General features: G+C 43.0%; 1 protein-coding gene across 8 annotated transcripts in view; it reads left to right on the top strand.

The window, feature by feature from the left end:
* Window positions 1-20578, top strand: part of Ankrd11 (ankyrin repeat domain 11) — a 144850-nt gene that overhangs the window by 103224 nt on the left and 21048 nt on the right. For 5 of the 8 annotated variants that reach the window (XM_040735300.1, XM_040735278.1, XM_021229019.2 and 2 more), the window contains 2 exons: window positions 7421-7565; window positions 14118-14256. In XM_040735300.1, coding sequence (XP_040591234.1) covers window positions 14230-14256 — 27 coding nt within the window. In that variant the 5' untranslated portion in view covers window positions 7421-7565; window positions 14118-14229. Of the gene's footprint in view, window positions 1-7417; window positions 7566-14117; window positions 14257-20578 lie in introns of all 8 variants that reach the window. The other 3 variants (XM_040735288.1, XM_040735294.1, XM_013115634.3) reach the window with 1 other exon arrangement.

Here is a 20578-nt window from a genome sequence, read left to right on the forward strand (position 1 = left end):
TACGAGTCCACATCACAGAATGTCAGGACAGGAACTCAAGCAATGCAGAAACCTGAAGGCAGCTGATGCACAGACCCTGGAAGAGTGCTACCCACTGGCTTGTTCCTCAGGACTTGATCAGCCTGCCTTCTTATGGAGCCCAGGACCACCAGCCCGGAAGTGGCACCACACACAATGGCCTGGGCACGCCCCCATCAGTCTCTAATTAAGAAATGTCTACAGCTGGATCTTATGAAGGCTTTTACTCAATTGAAGTTCCCTGCTTTCAGTTGACTCTAATTTGTGTTTAGTTGACATTATATTATCCAGCACACCTATGTTCCTTCCTTTTCCCCCATTTTCAGTTGGATTGCTTTTTACTGTTTGTTTTCACTATGCATACAAGTCTGCTATCTGACCTATGGTGTGTACACAGGTCTTCCTTTTCACACTTTGTCTTTTCATCCTTTACAGCAAGTATTTCATAGAGCAATAGTTTTAAGGGGGGGGGCATTTCAACACCGAGCTTCTCTGAATTGCTTTGGAAGTTGTCCTGGAACTCACTCTGTGGACCAGGCTGGCCTTGAACCCACAGAGATCTGCCTGCCTCTGCCTTCCGAGTGCTGGGATTAAAGGCATGTGCCACCAACACCTGGCTAGTTTTAAATGTTAAGACAGCATTTTAATTTTTTTGCTCTTTAGGTGCCACTTTGGGAGTTATGTCTAATTAAAAAATTCTTCCTATCTCTAGTTCTAAAAGAATTTTTCTCTTTTTACAAGCTTCTTAGGGAAGTGTTAATCCCAGCACTTGGGAAACCAAGGCAGAAAGATTGCAAGTTTGAGGCTAGCCTAAGGTGGATAACAAAGCCTTGCCCCAGAAAACCAACCAATCTGACAAAAAGTCCCTTTCTATACTTAAGTCTTATGTTTTCATTTTGGCTAGAGCCTTTTTTTTGTTTGTTTGTTTGTTTGTTTGCTTCATATTGATGGGAATTTTCTGCCTTGGTTTTGTATTCTACTGTCCTTCTGAACTCTTGTTATTTCCAGGAGTTTTTGATGGATTCCTTGTGATTTTTCTACATAGACCGTTGTGTTTGTAAATAGTGATACGTCTCCTTTTTAAATTTTGATCTTTGTGTATACTTTCAATGTAGTATTAACAGCAGTGGTGATGATAGGGAATAGGGAGATGAAGGATGATGATGCCATGTTTTGCTGCCTCACCAGCTGTAGTAAGAAACCAGTCAACTCTCACCATTAAGCTAGGGTGTAGTTGTTCTTGAAGATGTTCCACATAGTGTCTGTGATAGTTTTCATTCCTTTTTTGCTAAGGTTTTTTGCCATACACACTGAATTTTGTCAAGTGTTTTTTCTGTATGGATTGTTACTATTATGAGGCCTTTATTCTGTAGACAACAGAGATTGGCTATACTGAGCTTTCCTTTCATGTCTCTAGATTTCCTACTTTTTCTTTTTTGAGACAGAGTCTCTCTCTGTGGTTCATGCTGCCCTGGAACTTGCTGTGTAGAACACGCTGGCCTTGAACTCACTAAGACCTGCCTTCCTCTGTCTCCCTGAGTGCTGGGGATCAAAGGTGTGGGCTACCACTGCCAGGCTCACATTTCTTTTATTGTAAGCAATCTTCCACATCTCTGAATAGACTTTGGACTGAACTTGCTTCTTCCTTTGGTATTATGGACATCACTCCATGGTTCATTAGCCACAAGAATTCCCTAGTGCCTAGAAAGTGTTCAATTCTAAGTTGCCCCTACATACACACAACTTTGATTTCCTTGTTCATGTGTTTGGAGACAGTGAATGAATGGGTAGTTGTAAAGTAATGTCTCAGAGGGCCTAGCCTTTTGCCTCCCAGTAGCAGTACTTTAGCAACTACTGCTTTCTTCCAGCCTGCCTCGGGATTTGAGTTTTGCCTCCCCTGCTCATTTCCATGTGCTTATTTCTCTGTTGCTAAGCCTGGAAGATATCTGTTGACTCACTGCCCTTGATCTGTTTTTCACGCTTTCCTGCAGTTACTATTTTTAGTGGTTGATCACACCTTTAATACACATGCCTATATTTCTGTCTTTTCTGAATTCTTTATGCTCTTCCTTTTACCCCCAGTTCTCTTTATATTCATCTTTTCAGAGCTGTACTTCTATCTCATTAAGGGTGTAAAGGTACCTATTTTACAATTAAAGTGGCCTGTTTTATGCTTCTGGAAGTGGAGTTACAGACAATCTTGAGCTGCCATGTGGGTACTGGGAATTGAACCCTGGTCCTCTAAAAGAGCAGCTAATGCTCTTAACTGCTACCTCTCCAGCCCCTACATTATGATTCATAACAGCAAAATTACAGTCTTGAAAATAATTTTATGGGTGAGGGACACCAGAACACAAAAAGCTTTATTAAAGGGTCACAGCATTAGGACAGTTGAGAACCACTGCTCTGTGGTTTTTGCTTCAGGCTCCTACCTGAGTTTCTGTCCTGACTGACTTGGTGATTGGTTTTCTATTTTTCTCCTAGGTTGCTTTGGTCATAGTATTTGTCACAGCAACAGAAAAGCAAACTAGAACAAGCAGTGATTGTGAAAACCTTACCTCCATTTCAGTGTTACTTTCTGTTACACTGTCAGTACCATTGAATGCACACAGTGGCCTAACAGTATCATGAAGTAATCTGTTGCCACAACTTTAAGAACCACTACACCAGCAGAGGTTGTTACAAACTCATAAAGGGCCAGAGAGGCTGCATAATAGACTTCGTGGCACTTGCAGTTAAGACAGCCTGACAGAAGTCATGGGTGCATGCAAGAGAACCTCAGTTCCATCCTGTAACAAGAAAGTAAATGGTGATGTTGGCTGCATCTCAGACAAACTATTTTTAAGGTTTCAAAATTTTTAATTTTAAGTGTATTAATGTTTTTCCTACGTGTATTTGTATGTACCATGTTTGTGCCTGGTGCCTGCAGACATCAGAAGAGGGTTTTGGATCCCCTGGAGCAGGAGTTAGAGATAGTTGTGAACCACCATATGGGTGCCAAGAATTGAACACAGGTCCTCTGCAAGAGCAACAAGTGCTCTTAACTGCTTAACTATCTCTCCAGCCCAATGTCCCCAAATAATAACCTTTTGATCTTTACCCCTCCAGCCCAATGTCCCCAAATAATAACCTTTTGATCTTTACCCCTTCAAGCATTAAAGTAACTCATAAAATCCATTTTCTTTCTCATGTACACATAGAACGCAGGCTCTATCTGACCTGGGGCTATAATCTGGGAACCTAAGTCACGCCATTCAGAAAAATGAGGTCAAGGGGCACACAGTTTTTGTGTTCATGAAAATGTGCTTATTCATTGATTCTTGTTGATGGTGTGGCAAAATTGAGCATTTCAGTCTGGAAATGTTTGTTTGTTTTATTTTCCAAACTCTTAACAGTAACTTATTGACCATCATTGCTGGTGTCTGTGAAAATTCCCATGTGATTTGGTCTCCCTGTACAGAGGACCTGGCTCTTACCCTCCTGCAAGTGTTTTGGCCAGTCAGACTGCTCATTTATGTCCTCTGGTTTCTACTTGACTGATGGGCCACTGTTTGTATGAGAAATTGACTTTCTAATACTTAGGTATTTTTCCTCTCTTTTGTTAATTTATTTGTTGCTGTCTATTTTTTCTTTTCCTGGTTTTTTGAGATAGGGCTCCTCTGTGTAGCCATAGCTGTCCTGGAACTCACTCTGTAGACTAGACTGACCTCAAACGCAGAGATCTACCTGCTTTTGCTTCCAGAGTGCTTGAATTAAAGGCATGCAACGCCACCATTTGTCTCATTTATTAATTTCTGAATTTCTTAACCTCTCAGTGAACATTCTAGACTACACCAGCACTTGGAGTTTTTCTTTCTTTCTTTCTTTTTTTTTTTTTTTTTTTTTTTTTTTTGGTTTTTGACGAGACAGGGTTTCTCTGTATTGTTTTGGAGGCTATAGGTCCAGCCCAGCCTCCAACTCACAGAGATCCGCCTACCTCTGCCTCCCGAGTGCTGGGATTAAAGGCGTGCACCACCACTGCCCGGCACTTGGAGTTATTTCTGATTCTTGCTTTTTTTTTTTTTTTTTATGGCTCTCTTATGTTTATGGCCCCCATAGCTTTGTAAGCATGAGCAGATTCATTTTGGAGTTTGAAATCCTGAAATCTCTGTACTCTGTCCTTGCTTTGTGTGCCATGTTTATTATGTTGGTGTTCCTCTTAACAGTCCTATTCTTTTTGTGTGTGTGTGTGTGTGTGTGTGTGTGTGTGTGTGTGTGTGTGTGTGTGTGTGTGTTTTCTTTCTTTGGGTTTTGCTAGTGTGAGATTATCTATTGCCTGTGTTTTCATGGGTGTTGCTAACTTCCTTGTGTTGGAGTTTTCCTTCTACCACCTTTTGTAAGCCCTATTCTTTTTTATGACTACATCTTATATCGATGGCTGACAGACCTTCCTTGGCTGGTGGTGTATGTATATAGTATAAAGCACTGGACTTAGAGCCTACCTATGATACCATTTACATCTGGACTTCCTTCCTAGACTGCATCAGTGAGGTTGGGCAGAGTCTTCCCCCATATTGTGAACATGGGGTTCTTAGCCCTCTTGATAACTTCCACAGGCTGTGGCCTTTTCACTTTGTCACATACCTCTAGTTAGGGGAGGGGTGTCTTCCTTCGCTGTCAAAAAACTGCCTATAGGTTAGTTATTTCTGTGTTGTTCATTATTTTAGGGGAAAGGAATTCTGGGATGGTAGAAGGCTAATGATAGCTCTTAGTGTCTGTAATATAATCTCTAGAGGCAGAGGGCTTCTGTGTCTTTCACCGGGTGTAGTGAAAGATGCCCTGTGTTGTATCTTGTCAGAGGGAAGGTCAGAGCTAGAGACATTACTCTCTTCTTTGACGCTATTGCCGTGAAACCATTTGGACTGAAATGCGTATCTCAGCAGTAGAGCACTTGCCCAGCTTTGCTATGATCAGATTTGTCCTGTACCACCTCAAAATGAATGCTGGGTATGGTGGCACACACCTTTAGTCCCATCACTGAGGAGGCAGGCGATCTTCAAGATCCTAACAAAGGCTACTTGGTGAGACCCTGTCTTTTAAAAACAAACATATAAAAACCAACATCCAGAAAACTGGGTCTTGATATTTAGCCTTAGCTGGCCTCAATCTCTGCTTGCTTCTGTTTCGCAAGCATTAGGATTAAAGGTGTGTACCACCAAGTCGGGCCTGAGACATCTTACTGTTATAGTAGAAAATGCAGATTGGAGAAATCACAGCTACATGTTTAAAAAGAGATGGCATGTCTGGCCCCAGCCACTTAAATGCCATAGATGGGAGCACCTTGCTTCTGCTGATGGAGGGGTCATGCAATGGATGTCCTGGCCAGCTTTGTCCCTTACTTCAAAGTTGTTTGAGACAGTTTCTGGGCTGGTTGGTAATTTTACCAGCTTGACACAAACTAGTTATCTGGGAAGAGGGAGGGACCCTTAATTGAGGAATTGCCTCCATCAGATTGGCTTGTGGGCCTGTCTGTGGGGGCAGTTCTTAATGCTTAATGTGGAAGGGCTCACCTCACTTTGAGTAGTGCCACCCCTGCACAGGCATGCTTGGGTTATATAAGAAATCAAGCTGAGTAAGCAATGGAGGAAGCCAGTAAGAAGTGTTCCTTCATGGTTTCTACTCTTTGGTTCCTGCCTTAGCAGCCCTTGATGATGGACTGTAAAGAATGAGATGAAATAAGCTCCTTTCCTCCCCAGGCTGCTTTTGATTAGAGTGTTTTATCATAGCAACAAAAACCAAACTACAATAGTTTCTTCAGCCCAGGCTCCTTGCTATGTAGCCAGAGCTGGCCTTAGGCCAGTGATCCTCTACCTGCCTCAGCCTTCAAAGTGTTGGCATATTAGGCATGTACCATGATGTTCACCTGACTGCCCCAAATAACCATAGATAATGCTCTTAGACCAATGAAACATCAGGAAACTACTTCAGACGTTTTATCAGTTACCACAGAAAAATACAATAAGATCTTTAGATCGTAACAAAAGGGTCTTTGTGTGTATGTTGTGTGTGTGTTTGTGTGAGAGTGTGTATTGCATGCATGAGTGTGCAGATGTACATGATGCATGCTTGTGCACCCGTGTGAAAGCTAGAGAAGGACATCCAGTATCTTCCTGTAGCCTTTAGACAGGGTCATTCATTGAACTGAAAGCTCAATATTTTTAGCTAGGCTTTTTGTAGGCAGAGAGATCTCTGCCTACCTGTCTCATGCCTCCATCCTCTCCTTCCATTAATGCTGGGTTACAGGCATGTACAGCCATGCCTGACTTTTTACATGGGTGCTGGGGATTCTAACTCAGGCTTTCATACTTGCAGGGCAAGTGCTCTTACCCACTAAACCATCTTTCCAGCCCCAAAGGTCTTGAGATTTAGAAACAATCCTTTAATAGGACAGGAAGAGTTAGGGAGTGAGGCTGCTGTCTGTAGACCCAGGTGAATCAGTCAGAAAGTGCTTTGTCTAGCATGGCACTTAGTGCTTTCCTAAGGGAAGATAGTCCAAAACAGTGCATGTGGCTTGGCTGACTGATGAGGTTTCTATTTTGATCTCCTCTCTCTCTCTCTCTCTCTCTCTCTCTCTCTCTCTCTCTCTCCCTCCCTCCTCTCTCCCTCTCTCCCTCCCTCCCTCCCTCCCTCCCTCCCTCCCTCCCTCCCTCCCTCCCCCGTTGGTTTGTGCATGACCGTTGAACGAGGAGGGTAGTTGGCTTGCATATGATTTTGGCTATCTCTAAAATTTGGTTCATGGCCAACAAGCTTTTTTAGGATGCCAAGATAACAGAAAAGTATCCTTGATGCTTTATGAAAAGTAGAGTATTTGTCTTCCTAACTTCTACATAGGGGTGTGAAGAGCAAGAAAGCTTTGAAGTTGATGAGTAGATGTTGAAAGTTGAGCTGGGGGATACAATCTGTTGGAATTGAAAGTCAGGGCACTCACTGCTCTGTCTATTCACCTTTGCTTGTGCGAAAGACAGTATGCATGTAAGCACAGAGTCCCTAGGATCACTAGGCTCCATCCTAGTGGCTTTTAAAGGGGTCCAGGTATCAGGTACTCATGACTGCTCCCCAGAATAGACTTCAGGATCCTAACAGTTCATTCCTTTCTCCTGTCATGAGTTCCTTACCTACTTTGCTCCCCATTATGCAGCATAGTCAGTGTTCCTGTTGATGATGGTCCAGGGAGCTGTCCCTAGAAATAGTGCTCCCTGCTCAGCTCCCTACCCAGAGTGAGCCTACTGGCTACTCATGTCAAGGCAATTGCACATGTTGTTTGAGCAGTCTGTTTGTTACCCCTATGAAGTTGGCCAGGTTTTATGCTTTGGGTTCAGTGATTTTTTTTTTAACGTGCTGTGTCTTTTTTTTTTTTAAGCAGACAGTTGATGATGAAGCAATGGCAGCATAAATGAAGATCAAGTAAGGGGAGGAGAACGATGCCCAAGGGTGGGTGTTCTAAAACACCACAGCAAGAAGACTTTTCTCTCAACAACGACATGGTGGAGAAACAAACTGGGAAAAAGGTATCACTTGGCTTGCCCTCCCCTCCCCCTTCCTGGATCATCAAGACCCAGACAAGGCCAGCCCATTTTCTGTTTTTGGCCTGTTTTGTGAGGCCTTGTAAGGATCCATTCACTCACTGAAGAGGCCCTGCTTAAGCTTATCATAGTCAAGTCCTTAACAGACTTTTATATAAAAATTGCCCATCTGTGTCTCCAGAACCCTACGATATCTTGTGTTTTCAGTGAGACAGTTAATTGTGTCTCAGCTATACTGGCTATAAACTCTGCTGAGACATTTGCTTTCAAATTTTGTTAATTCAAAACAAGAATAGAGCCAGGTCGTAATAGTGTACACCTTTAATCCTAGCACTCAGGAGATAGAGACAGGCAGATCTCTGTGAGTTCTAAGCCAACCTAGTCTATATAGTGAGTTCTAGGGCTAAAAAGAGAAACCGTATCTCAAACAAACAAATCCAAGAATAGGAAATTAGAATGTAACTCCAAATTGCCATGCTTTAGTCATTGTGTTGTTGGCACCAGGTTCCAGGGTGCATACTTCCTGGCATCAGAGGAAGACTCCTCCATGAACAAGAAGTTAGAATTGCCATGTAGATATATATTTTGTGTGTTTAGTTGCTTGTTTATATTTCATAGTACATGAGCTGTCCTGGGACTGTGTTTCTTCTCCCAGCCAGTGAGATGAAGACATCCTGACACACCCCCAGAATTCAGGTCATGATTTTCTAGTCCTAATTCACCTTAATGCAGTTCCTGTTTGCTCCTCCTGAGAGCCCGTGGCTGTGAGAGGGTCCCAACTCTGCTGTGCCTTCAGTCTTTCAGCGTTCCTCCCATATTGATTCTTTCTGGACTTTGATAATACTCTCCATGCAGGCATTCTACATGTAGAAACTAGTGAACTGGATAGTCTGCTCTTTGAATTTTGTTTGAGCATGAAGTGGTTTGTAAACAAGGACATATTTAGGTGTTGTTGAGACAGAAAAGGTATATGTGCCTCTGGGACCCTTGAATATCTGTGTAGCGTGAACTTACTTTTGAGAAAGTCACACTGAATGCAAAGACATGGTTTTCAGGTGTATGCCTGGAAGTTCCCATGTGATGAAATCAGGGAAACGGTTTTACTGTCCTTTCATAGCCTTCTCTTTGAATAACTTTCTCATTAGCTGGCTTCAGAAACAACACATACATCTCAAAATCTCTGACCATTCAAATCAGAGCAATCCCATATTTCCATAGGCTGCATTTGAGCCTTGGAGGCATGGACCTCTTACTCAAACACTTCCTATCCTTCTGTCTTAGTACTGGATACTGCCTTGGCCTCCTCTTCACTTCATTGGGGGCATCTTGGACCTCTGAACCAGCTTGCATCCCCAGGGACATAACAGCTCAACTATGTGATGGTGTGGAGCACCTTGCACTTACCTACCAAAACCTGTTACATCCCAAGTCTTTCCCACTTCCCTGTTTTTCCATTACTGCCTCTAGAGGCTACAGTTTAGATGCCCTGTATCTTGTCTGACTGATGCTTTTGTCTGGTAAAGAATTCTCTTAGAGAGCTCCTACTGCCTCCTAGAGAGTACACTTGGTGCGCTCATGTACATACGTGTGCTGTGTCTGTGTGATCGGTGTGTTGCTTGGCAGTATGTTTTGCCCACATAAACGATGTAAGTAGGAGTGACAGAACCCCCATGATGTCTGTAAGAGACTGGGACCAATGTTAGATTAAAGGTGTAGATGGGGGCAAACAAAAGATTAAACCTCTGCTGGACCCTGTCAGTGGCCAGAGTGACAAAGATGAAAAAGCTCTGCTTGGAATAATTGTGGGTTTTTAGAAGTTGTCATGAAAGAAGTGTATGTGCATGGCTTGACATGAAGGTGTAAAAGTGTAGGAAGGCTAATCAGGGAGAATAGTAGGCTACTCTAGAGAATAGTAACTTGCAGTGCTCTTCTATGAAAGCTATAGAAATTAGGCTATCACAGCCTCCAATGCCTAATGTCTGTTCTTGCTGTTTGAGGTCCAGGATGTTTCAGGTTGGCTTGGGTTGTTGTTAACTGAGAAGAAGACACAAGTTGAATTGAGCTGAGCTGAGTTAGTTCCATTGACTGTGGGCAGTGTACATGGATTTGATTTAAGGTGCCCCCTCCCCCCCAACGAGATAGCCATGCCTTACCTTGTTTTTGTTTGATTGCTTGCTTATACTATACTGCAAAAAGCCAGACCTTTTCTGGAGATTGATGGTAACTAAAATTGCTGTGTATTGCTGCTGGCGGTGTTTGCATTAGTGGGCCTTTCCTAGCTTATCTGGTCACTCCATAGAATCTAGTAAGAGTAATCCATGATAGAGTCTGTTTCTCTGGGAGTACATAGGATCTCAGGTGGCAAATCTTGGGATCATGAAGGAGGGTCTGCTGGTGACAGGACATTGTACTGGCTTCAGCTATTACCCTACGAACTCATTTCCTCAGATACAGTTGCATATCAAAAGCAACCTATTTTGATTTTTACCCCCAAGTGAAAGGAAAGAGCATGTGGTTCTGTCACATATTTTGCTACACACCTATTAGTGACACAGGCTGGCATGTGGAGAAGACGGTGATAAACACTTTTGCAACATCAAAGCTGAAATAGGAACAAGAAAATTCCCTGCCCTGTTGATTATGCTATATGTTGAGAGCAAAAGGGCTGCTGTTTTATCCAAGGCAACTCAGCAAAAATGTCTCATTTCCTGTGACAAATGGTAATCTGAATCTCAAGAAAATCCCTCAGATAAGAGAATGCAAAAGCAGCCTGTAGTGATATCTTGTGTATGCTCTAACAGATAAAGGTTGCCTGAAGATCAGAGGGCAGATTTAGCCGCTAGTTAACCATAGAGGTGAGGTCTGTACAGACAGGAAGTGATATGACTGTGCGGTAGAAGTGATAAGGTGGGAGAAGACAGGAGCTCACTCTCTTTTCAGCTTGGAAGTTATCAAGGTAAAGGTGGCTGTGGCTTGTTCCTTCACCTCTATCTTTCAGCATTTCCCCTTATATCTGACTCTGAGATTTTATTATTAAGACCTATTAGAACTCTGCTATAGTATCCTCTTCTGGGACTCTCAAAGGGTATTCCAGACCAGCTTCTCAGCTGAGAATCTATCCTATGCAGACTTGAACATAAGGAGGCTCTAAGGATGTGGACCTATCTCTACTTACTTAGGCCCCTCAAGGGTAGTACATCCCTTAAGAAATATATATATGGATGTAAGTACCGTGAATGCCATAAGATCCAGTGGTTCTTTGCAATATCAGTGTATCCTTGTGGAGCCCCACTATTGCTCTGTAACAAACAAAAACTCAAACCTGGCATAAATGTGACAGCTGTTTGCTGTGATTGAAGTCCACCTTCATCCCTTTTATCCCATTCACATCAAGCAGTGTCTGAAAGCACTGTCTTAGATGTCCATTCTTAACCTCACAGAGTTAGCTCTGAGGAAACTACCCTGTCCTGTTCAGTCCCCAGTTCTCCAACATGTGCCATAACTAAAGGAATGCTGCACATAAGTCCATTTGGCTTTTATTCCCTATATTCCTACTTAGAAAATGGCTCTGAGAGCCCCTACATGCTAAGCCTTCCTGTTAGGTTGAGTCCTACAACTTCACTGTGGTATCACACTGGGATATTCAAGTTTCCTTTAACTATTGGGTAAGTTGTTTTTTGAAATTAGTTTATTTGTGTGTCCGTCCAAAACATACTGTCAAGTATCTTTCTCTATTGCTTTCCACTTTATGTTGATAGATTCAGTGACATGCCCACATACATTACTCCTCAAGTATGTTGAGTTCAAAGGACAATTTTAAGAGTCACTTCTCTCCCACCATGGGGGTTCCTGGATCATTGGGTTTGTCAACAGGTACTGAGCCATCTCATCTATATTTTTCGAGAAAGGATCTCTTACTGACCCTGGAACTCATTTGTTAGACTTTATGGCCAACAAGCCTGTGGTGTCTGTCTCACAGTCTCCAGTGCTGGGATTACAAATACATACTGCTATTCCTGGCTTTTTGTTTGTTTTTTGTGACAGTTTCTTTGTGTAGCTTTGGCTGTTCTGTAACTCCCTCTGCCCCTGCCTCCTCAATGCTGGGATTAAAGGTATGCACCCTGCCGCCACTATACCTAGCTATTTACATAGGTGCTAGGAATCGGAACTCAAGTCTTCATGATTAAACAACTCTTTTCCTCGTGCTCATTTCCTAAGCTTATGGCATCAACTGATGTCGAAAAACTACTTGACTAAACTTAACATTTTTAGTGGGGAATGCTAAAAGGGGTTTGGGCCATGCTGTCCAGATTCACTCTCAAGAACCTCCTTTTAAAGCATTCATCCAACTCTGTGTTGAGCTCTGAATGTGTTCTAGGTAATGTGCCAGGTGTGTTAGTTTGACCCATTCCCGTTTTTTTAAAGAAAGGTTTTGTGTGTGTGTGTCTGTGTGGCTTGTGTTGGGGTAATGGAAGAGGCTCAAACTTTCACAGGGTTTAATCTCTAGCCCTTCTGCCTTGCCTCTGTTGGCATGGATGAAGCAGAGACAGCGTGATGGCAAGAGGGCATAATGCTCACCTCTTGGTGGGAAGAAAGGAGAGGGAGGCAGGAAAGACAAGAAGTGTACTGACTAATTTCTTCTAATAGGTCCCATTTCCCACTTATCTATCAACTATGGACTCATCGGTGATCAGATTAGTGCTGTCTTGATCCAGTCACCTGTCACTAGCACCACCAGCTGGGAACTGGGCCTTTTCACACATTTTATCCAAATGTAACACTGTACTTGTGTTGTCCTGCCAATGTTAAGTGGGTATGGACAGTGATTGTTTCAGGCTCCTGGAGACTTAACCCAGAGAACAGGAGTTGGGAGTTTTTATATTTGTTTTTTAAATGTGAAACTTTTTAGTGACATTCAAATACAGCTTCTATTTCTTTTGAAAAAATTAGTTTTTAATTTTAAATTAGATTTATTCATTTTATCAATGAGTGTTTTGCTTACGTGTATGTCTGTGCACCATGTGTATGCTTGCTGCCTGCAACGGTCAGAAAGGGGCACCAGAATCCTGGAATTGGAGTTATAGGTATTTGTGCTAGAAATCAAACTCCAGTCTTCTACAAGAGCAATAAGTATACTTAACTGCTGAGCTATCTCTTTCACTTTAAATATGAATGGCATTTACCATTCAGACTTAAGTGTGTAGTGTTTCCAGAATGGTCTCCAGGTTCTATCATATCTCAGTGTTCATATACTCTTGATATGTTGGTATCTTTTCTGAGGGGCCCTGTTCTTGGCTGCTGTAAAAGATAGCATCATCTGTGAGGGAAGTCAGGGCCAGAGCCTCTTGTCTGTGATGAGTGCTGGAGAGTCCAAAGAATCAGAACTGGTTGTTTGTCCAGTACAAAGGGGTGATGGGAATTGATAACCTCACTCATGGAACCCCTCCGGTCAGCCTGATGCTAAGAGTTCTTCCTGGGTTTGTGGTCACAGTGCTAACTGTTGCTCTGCCAGACAAGTTTCCCTTTGTAGTTGGATAGCACCTCCTATAACATTGGTGAAGGGATCTCTTGTTCCCACCATCATGTTCTGTGTCCACCTGGTTTTTGATGTCTATCTGTTCTTCTCCTTTGCCCTGCCTTTATGGCTCCGTGTTCTGTTTTTGTATAAACATCATGTGACCTAAGCCTCAAATAGAGACTTGCTCTTGTATGGCACATTTTCAGAAACTATATCCTAGGTGTGCATGTACAGTATGTCTAGGTCCTACCTCTAGAGGGGTACATTGTATCTAATCCATATGCTGGATTGTTTTTGCTTTGTTGTTGTTGTTGTTGCTATTAAAGACAGGGTTTCTCTGGGTAGCCTTGGCTGCCTGCCTCTGCTCTCAAGTGCTGGGTTTAAAGGTGTACACCATCATGGCCAGGCTCATACTGATGTTTTTGACCTAAACAAATTCCAGACATGCTCATGAACAACCAGATGATGGCACATGCATGTGTGCATTAGGGATCAGTGTCCAGAATTGTATAGCTCCTGGGTTATTACTTTGTAAGAGGGACCATCCTTCCAGCTCCTTGCATAGTAGCTATAGTTAGGTAGGTAGACTTGAATATTTGCTACCTGTCACCCCAGGAACAGCCTATTGGCCCATAATCTGGAGCAGAACAGCAAAGCTGTTAGGTGGGCACAGAAAGGGTTTCAAGGTTGTTGGACTCGCCTTAGGGCTGCCCCTGCCAACACTTTCTTATGAGAGTTATGCTACAAAGTTGGGTTCCTCATTGTAGGGAGAGTTCTGGGGCAGATCACAACCTGCTCCTTCAGTTATACAGTAGTTATTTACTGAGAGCCGAGCAGCATTTACTGTGAGTCTGTGAACATGGCCTGCCTAGCTTTGCATGTGTGGCTTAGAACAGGAGGGGCTGTTAATACCCCTAGTAAGAGATTTGCTTTCCTGGGCACATGAAGTAAAGCCATAGCTGATTTAAGGAATTAAATTAGGAATAAAATGTGAAAGCATCACTTTTCTTTTTTTCTAGGATAAAGATAAAGTTTCTCTAACCAAGACTCCAAAGCTGGACCGCAGTGATGGAGGGAAGGAGGTGAGAGAACGAGCCACCAAGAGGAAGCTGCCCTTCACCGTGGGGGCCAATGGAGAGCAGAAAGACTCGGACACAGGTACCAGACAGAGGCCACTCTTCCCATCCCTTGCCCCTCCGGGTTTAACATTGTCCATGGAGCAGTCTTCCTGTAGCTGCAACACCGGCCTATGCAGTGATGCCTCCTCCAATGAAAGCCTCATCTTAAGATGTTAAACTTGTAAGGGTCCTAGAAGTTCATACAGAGCAAAGATGGTTTCCCACAGGGCTACCAGGGCACATGGGTTAAGTTTTATTATTTGTAGCAAAACCCAGAGAGAACCCTGAAAGTGAGGCATAGTGTTCCTGAGAATGGCTAGGTCTAAGACTCAGAACAGGAGTATACATGGGCAGGTATAGAGGTTGGGGTTATTACTCCTTATTGTGTATATTCCCAGTCTGATTCTGTCTTGGGCTGCTCAAGGAAGGAGAACCCTAGTCTCTGCTGCTGGCTTGTGTATCCTCCTGCATTTGATGATCCTTGCACCCAGACAGCACTACACTCGACTGGTCATCTGACTTTTCTTCAGCTTTTTTTTTTTTTTTTAATGGCTTACAGGGCAAGCAGAACACCAAAATGGCAGAATCCTGGGGTGAACCATCTGAGAGCATTGAGTTCCATCTCTGGTATCTCAGACTCCAGTAATGTCCTGGGCATGAGGCAAGGGTTCTGAAGACATTGAGATGAGGCTACCTTTTAGGCACAGTACACATTTGAACATGCCCACAGGAACTATACAGAGATGATGATATTAGCTAAGTGACTTATTTTTGCCTAGGATTTAAGGAAGTGCTGTGGGTTGGTGCACATGACTCCTGCAATTTGTTGGTGTTTTGGGGAGTGGTAGGTTGGTAGAGACTCTTAGATGAAGAAGAGGCAGGGATGGATGTTCCATTCTCTTTGACAAATGTTTCCAAGGAAAAATACTGGTATTTATGGTGGACATACATATGCAGATGGCAAGCTTTCCTCCACCTCTGTTCTGCCATAATGAAGAGGCTGGGTTGGGTAGAGGGGACATCATAGTTCCCTGGAGCTCATAGGGATGTGCCTAGAGAAAACCAGATCAAACCTGTATGTCTTTTTTTGTATGTGGGTATTCTCTCTTGATTTGGTTGTTGTAAAGTGTGGTATTACCAGTGGGTTCTTTGAAATACAGCCTCTGAAATGGCCACTCTGGAAGTCTTGCAATAAATTATTGATAAAGTATTTAAAAAGTCCTTGTGCTACCTAGGAGAGCCCTGTGACTTGTGGAAGGTGATTCATGTTGTCATGATTGAGAAAATTTTCCTCAGGGACTAAGGGAAGCCTCTTGGAACTGTGTGTATCATCCTCTGTGAGGCTCTGCCTCCATTGCACTCTGTGGATCTCTAGATTATCTATTCTTTAACCTGAGCTGGAGGTCTACTATCCAACTGTGCATGTTCACACCAGAACCTTCTGAGGCCGGCATTTTGGAAATCATACTTTCAATCCAGACTGAGCTATAGCCATACATACAAAATGTGTGCATGCTCTGCCCTAGGTTTACTATTATTTTGGGGGCTAATTCTTTAGTATAACATTTGTAAATCTGCTTTGTTGTGAAATATCACTAGTCATTCCTGTGAGACAATGCTGATGTTAGTGTGCAAGGTTGAACTCCTTTACTAGTTTATTCCTCCACTCATTTTTGTAGCACTGGAAATAGAACCTAGAGCCTTTGTGTGTATGTAAATACTCTACTACTGATCTGCACCCCCAGCCTTAGACATCTCCAAATTTTGAGAGGATGTTACCCAGGCTGGTATCAAACTCCTGATCCTTCTGCCTTCAGTCTCCTAAGCACTAGAATTACAGATGTGCAGTACAGCTTTAGAAGGTTAGCAAATCTTTGCCTTCCTCCGTTGAGTTCTGTTCACTTGCTCTCTCTCTCTCTCACCGCTTTCTTTTTAAACTACCTTTCTTTTCTGTATTTTGTGGTGAGTTGGATACCTAAGGAGCAGGGCTGGCTTAGAAATGGGGTATGATGGAGTAAGAGGCACACTTCTCATCTGCAGGGTGCTCTACAGTGGCACCCATCAGGATGGAGAAGACACAGAATGGGTGAGGTGAGAATTGTATAGTGGATATTTTCCCCCCAGTCAGAATTCTGGAAGCTGGAAAAGTGCTGGCATCTGCAAGATTTTTAACTTGATAAAATAGTGACTGAGATAGGACCTCTCTGGTCATCTTGATAGGGTTTTCAGACCTTCCTCAAAGTGTGTGACTTAGTCATACTAAACACATTCTAACTCTGAAAGGTTGTGAGCAAGTCCCAGACCACCAGCTTAGCCAATCCTGACCCTACATTATCCCTCCAGCGCCCTCTGCTGATAATGTTCAGTTTAGTACTCCCCACCCCCACCCCACCCCAATCAGGAGCTTCCTCTACTGTGCCCTCAAGTGGCAAAATGCTGGCTAGTGTCAGAACCACCAAACCATACAAATTGGTTTCCGGTTTCCCAGACCCTGCTGGATGTAACCCAGCCCACTGGAGGTGCGGTCTTTCAGTGCTTAGTCAGGACTGAGGGCAGTCTGCCAAGAACAATACAATTTTGTCTGTTGTGACTCAGCCTGGTCAAAAGCATGCACTCCCAAGGTTGTGCATCAGTTTGGTGGTACAATACACTTGCCATCACAATGCCCGGAAAGCTGTGGACATGAGCATGTATCTAGAGGTTGTATCTCTGTTAGGGTTGGTGGGGAAGATCCCGGGAAAGTACATTTCTGACAGCTAGCAGTGGGACAAGTGACCCTTGTGACATACTGGCAAGGCTGGAAAGAGATCTGGAAAACAAGGCAGCCCAGTGTTAGTGCCCCTGTCTTCTTAGAATATAAGACTATACTCACTTCTTTGGGGCCTTTTCTAAACCAGATCACTGGGATTGACCACATATACCATCTTGGTCTGGTCTCAGTTTAGAGTTCCAGCACTAAAATTACTTATGATGGCTTGGTGTGGTGACAGGCACATTGATCCTGGTACTTGGGAGGTAGGTGGATTCTGTGAGTTCCAGGCCACCTAAGGCTACATAGTGTCTTGGGGGGAAAAAAGAGAAGCTTTCATTATGGAGTTATATAATGTCTAGAATTTACTTCTGATGATGCTACTCTGTCCCCATTTTATGTTGGAAAAATTGTCATTAATTTAGAAATCTGTAACTAACCCCGTACCTAACCTGTCTAGGCTTTACACAGAAACCACCTGCCTCGGTGCATATTTCAAATATTGGATCCAACAATTTCCTGTTCCCAATATCAAATGCTTTTTTGGAACAAGGGAGGGGATTAAGGCTTTCTTATATTGCTTACACCTTTGAGGAAAATTCTCCTCAAGGTTTGTGCAGCATGTTGACTCATAAATTCTTAGACATTCAGTTAGGTGTTCATTCCTCAGGTCTTGATACCTTAGTTTTCCAGATCTCTTGTCATTGGCTGTGCAGGAATTCATGAAACTCAGGATGTTTGGATAGTGAGTATGGGCTAATGAGCAGGCATCTCCACCACCTTGCTCACTAGATGGGCATCACCGTGGGCTGCATATAGGCAGATGCTGGATCATGGCAAACATCCTGTCTGTCAGGCCACTGGCTGGGGTTGTGGCAGAGGAAATGCTGTGAGAACTTAGTGATAGCTGATATACCCCAACTATGACCTATAGATCAGCAGCCTCAGCCCAGCATGCCATGTGGCTACTTGTGAAGAAACAGATGCAAATAAAAGTATTTCACATAATTGGGACGTCTGTGGTTGGTCTGCTGTATTTCTCAGCTATTTTTCCTGCCCAGACCGAAGCCATTTTTTCCTTCATCAAAGGAGATCATGGAGTAGCAAAGAAAGTTCTTTCTGGTTCTAATTCTGAGTTTTCCAAAATTCAGAGGCAGTTGTTCTGATGGGAAAACCTATAATGTAATGCATCCACTTGATACCGGGGCTCAGGACTTTTGTTTGGCATTTATAGCAATGAGACAGCTAAGAAAGCCAAGGTAAAATATATTTGGGGTTAGAACACAGCTAGGGTAGATAAAAGGAGAAGTGGCAGGCAAGTACAGGAGCCAAGCAGTTTAGTCCTGGCTGTGCACTGTGGGACCTTGAGCATTGCCTTTGCTGCTCTGCCTCAAAGCCTTCCCATCTGTTAGGCTCTTGACTTGTGAAATGCAAACCCCCCTCAATACTGGGAGGGGCTACTGCTCCCATCTGACTGGTAACAGCTGCCAATGTCTAGGGTTCATCCAGACAAGATTGACAGATGTGATTCAGGCCTTAATACATGTCTGGAGTTGTCATTTTATTTATTTTCAACATGGGTTGTGTAGTGAAAGTAAGGGGTTGGTTGTGAACTTGTCCTGCTTGTTTGTTTGTGGGTCTCCTAACAGTCTGCTGCTGAACTGTGCAACAGCAAGCATGTATCCTGCAGTCATATGCCTTGGGTAATCTGGGAGAGAATAGTGTGCAGTGAGGGCCAGTGTAGAATTTGGGAAACAATCTGCAGAGGTCATAGAAGAAAAGACAGTATCTGACTTGTGTCTGGCCTTAATACCATGCTACAGATGGTTAGTCCATTTCTCGGAAGGAGGAACAAGGACTAGAAGAGTCTGCTGGGGGGGGATGGAGGGTGTCACAGCATATAGGTAAGAGGAGTCACTTATTACAACACAAGTTTTCTTCTTTCTTCCCCCCCCATGATTACGCTAGAATTGTAGCCTAGGGCTTAGGTAAGGTAGATGGAGGTCCTTTTTGCAACTGATGACCTAGTATTTGTCTTGCCCACAATTGGGACTTTGTACTTAATTACTGTAGATTCTAAGACCAGGCCAAATATTTAAAATATGTAAAAACAAAGGAGTTGTTAGGAATGTCAGTGTAGGGGTGAGCCTACAATATTGTCCACATGTCTGTTCACTCTACCTTACCCATATCTAGTAATGGTGGGAAACTCTTCCATGGAAAGCGTTTCATTGGCACCTGTGAGGAATTTAATGCTGTTTCAAAATATCACCATGAAAATTTCCCCTACAGAGTACAATCAAGACTATACTGGCAAATTCTGAAGTGACAAATAATAGTTCAGTAATGAAATGTACCCTAAAAAATGATCTCATTGTAAAGGTCTAAAATTAGAAATGCCAAAAGCAACTCCCACACTTTGAAATGAACTTAAGTATAATACCTCATTAGAGTTCCATGCCCTAGAATTGGGCCTCTACCCTGACATTAGTCTTCAGACACCACAGAATGTCTGTCAAAGGAAGGCAGTCTCCATTTAAAGATCCCAGGCTCTGCTGGTATGTTCTGAAGAGGGCCAGTAGCTTCTGTTCTGAAACCTGTCTCTCCTCTAGAAGGGTTGGATTTGTGCTTCCATTCATACTGGCAGGACCATAGGTTTAAAAAGTCATCATGGAAGTTCCTGGATGCCAGAACTCCCTGGCAGAATTACAGACCACAGGGAAGAAAGCTGTTTCAAAAAAACTCAGCAAGGGCTGGCTTTAGAAGAATACCCTGGAATAGACAAAATGAAAACCAGTATAATGTAAGACTGGGAGCAAGAAATAAAAAAATTAAGTATCCGGGACCGGAGAGATGGCTCAGTGGTTAAGAGCACTGACTGCTCCTCCAGAGGTCCTGAGTTCAATTCCCAGCAACCACATGGTGGCTCACAACCATCTATAATGGGATCTGATGCCCTTCTCTGGCATGCAGGCATACATGCAGATAGAGCGCTCATACCAAAACAAACAAACAAACCAAAAATAAATAAATAAATTACCCTAAGCATCAAACAATCATCTGGAAATGAAAATTATCTCTAAAATTATATAGTCTGGCCACTGAATTTTTAATTTATTAGATATGACATTAAAAAGAATTAGTGGGAGTAAAATGTACAAGATTGAAGATGTACAAAAGCTATGTTTTAGTGGCATGTGTTTGTAATCCCAGAGCTGGAAAGATATAGACAGATTAAGTGTCTGGAACTTGCTGACCAGCCAGCCTAGCCTACTTCAGACCATTAAGAGACCCTACTGCAATAAATAGACAGACAGACAGAAGATATAGATGTACTATGTCTGTGAAAAGAAACCCAAGGTTAACCCTCTGACCTGCATATATACATACACACACACAAACACCCACAGAATAACCAGTGAATTAATTGTAGCTTAAGAAATTTCCTGAATGAGACAGATTAAAATAGGAAATATGAAAGACATGAGAAAAAAAGACTAAGGGTTAATGGATCTGGTTAGAGCTACAGGGGAGAGGAGGCAGGCATTCCTCTCTAAAGGATAGTGAAGGAGAATCATTCAGAAAGTATAATGAACTATAAGCAAGAAGAGAG

The sequence above is a fragment of the Mesocricetus auratus genome, unplaced genomic scaffold, assembly GCF_017639785.1.
Source record: "Mesocricetus auratus isolate SY011 unplaced genomic scaffold, BCM_Maur_2.0 Super-Scaffold_6723, whole genome shotgun sequence".
Taxonomy (NCBI): Eukaryota; Metazoa; Chordata; class Mammalia; order Rodentia; family Cricetidae; genus Mesocricetus; species Mesocricetus auratus.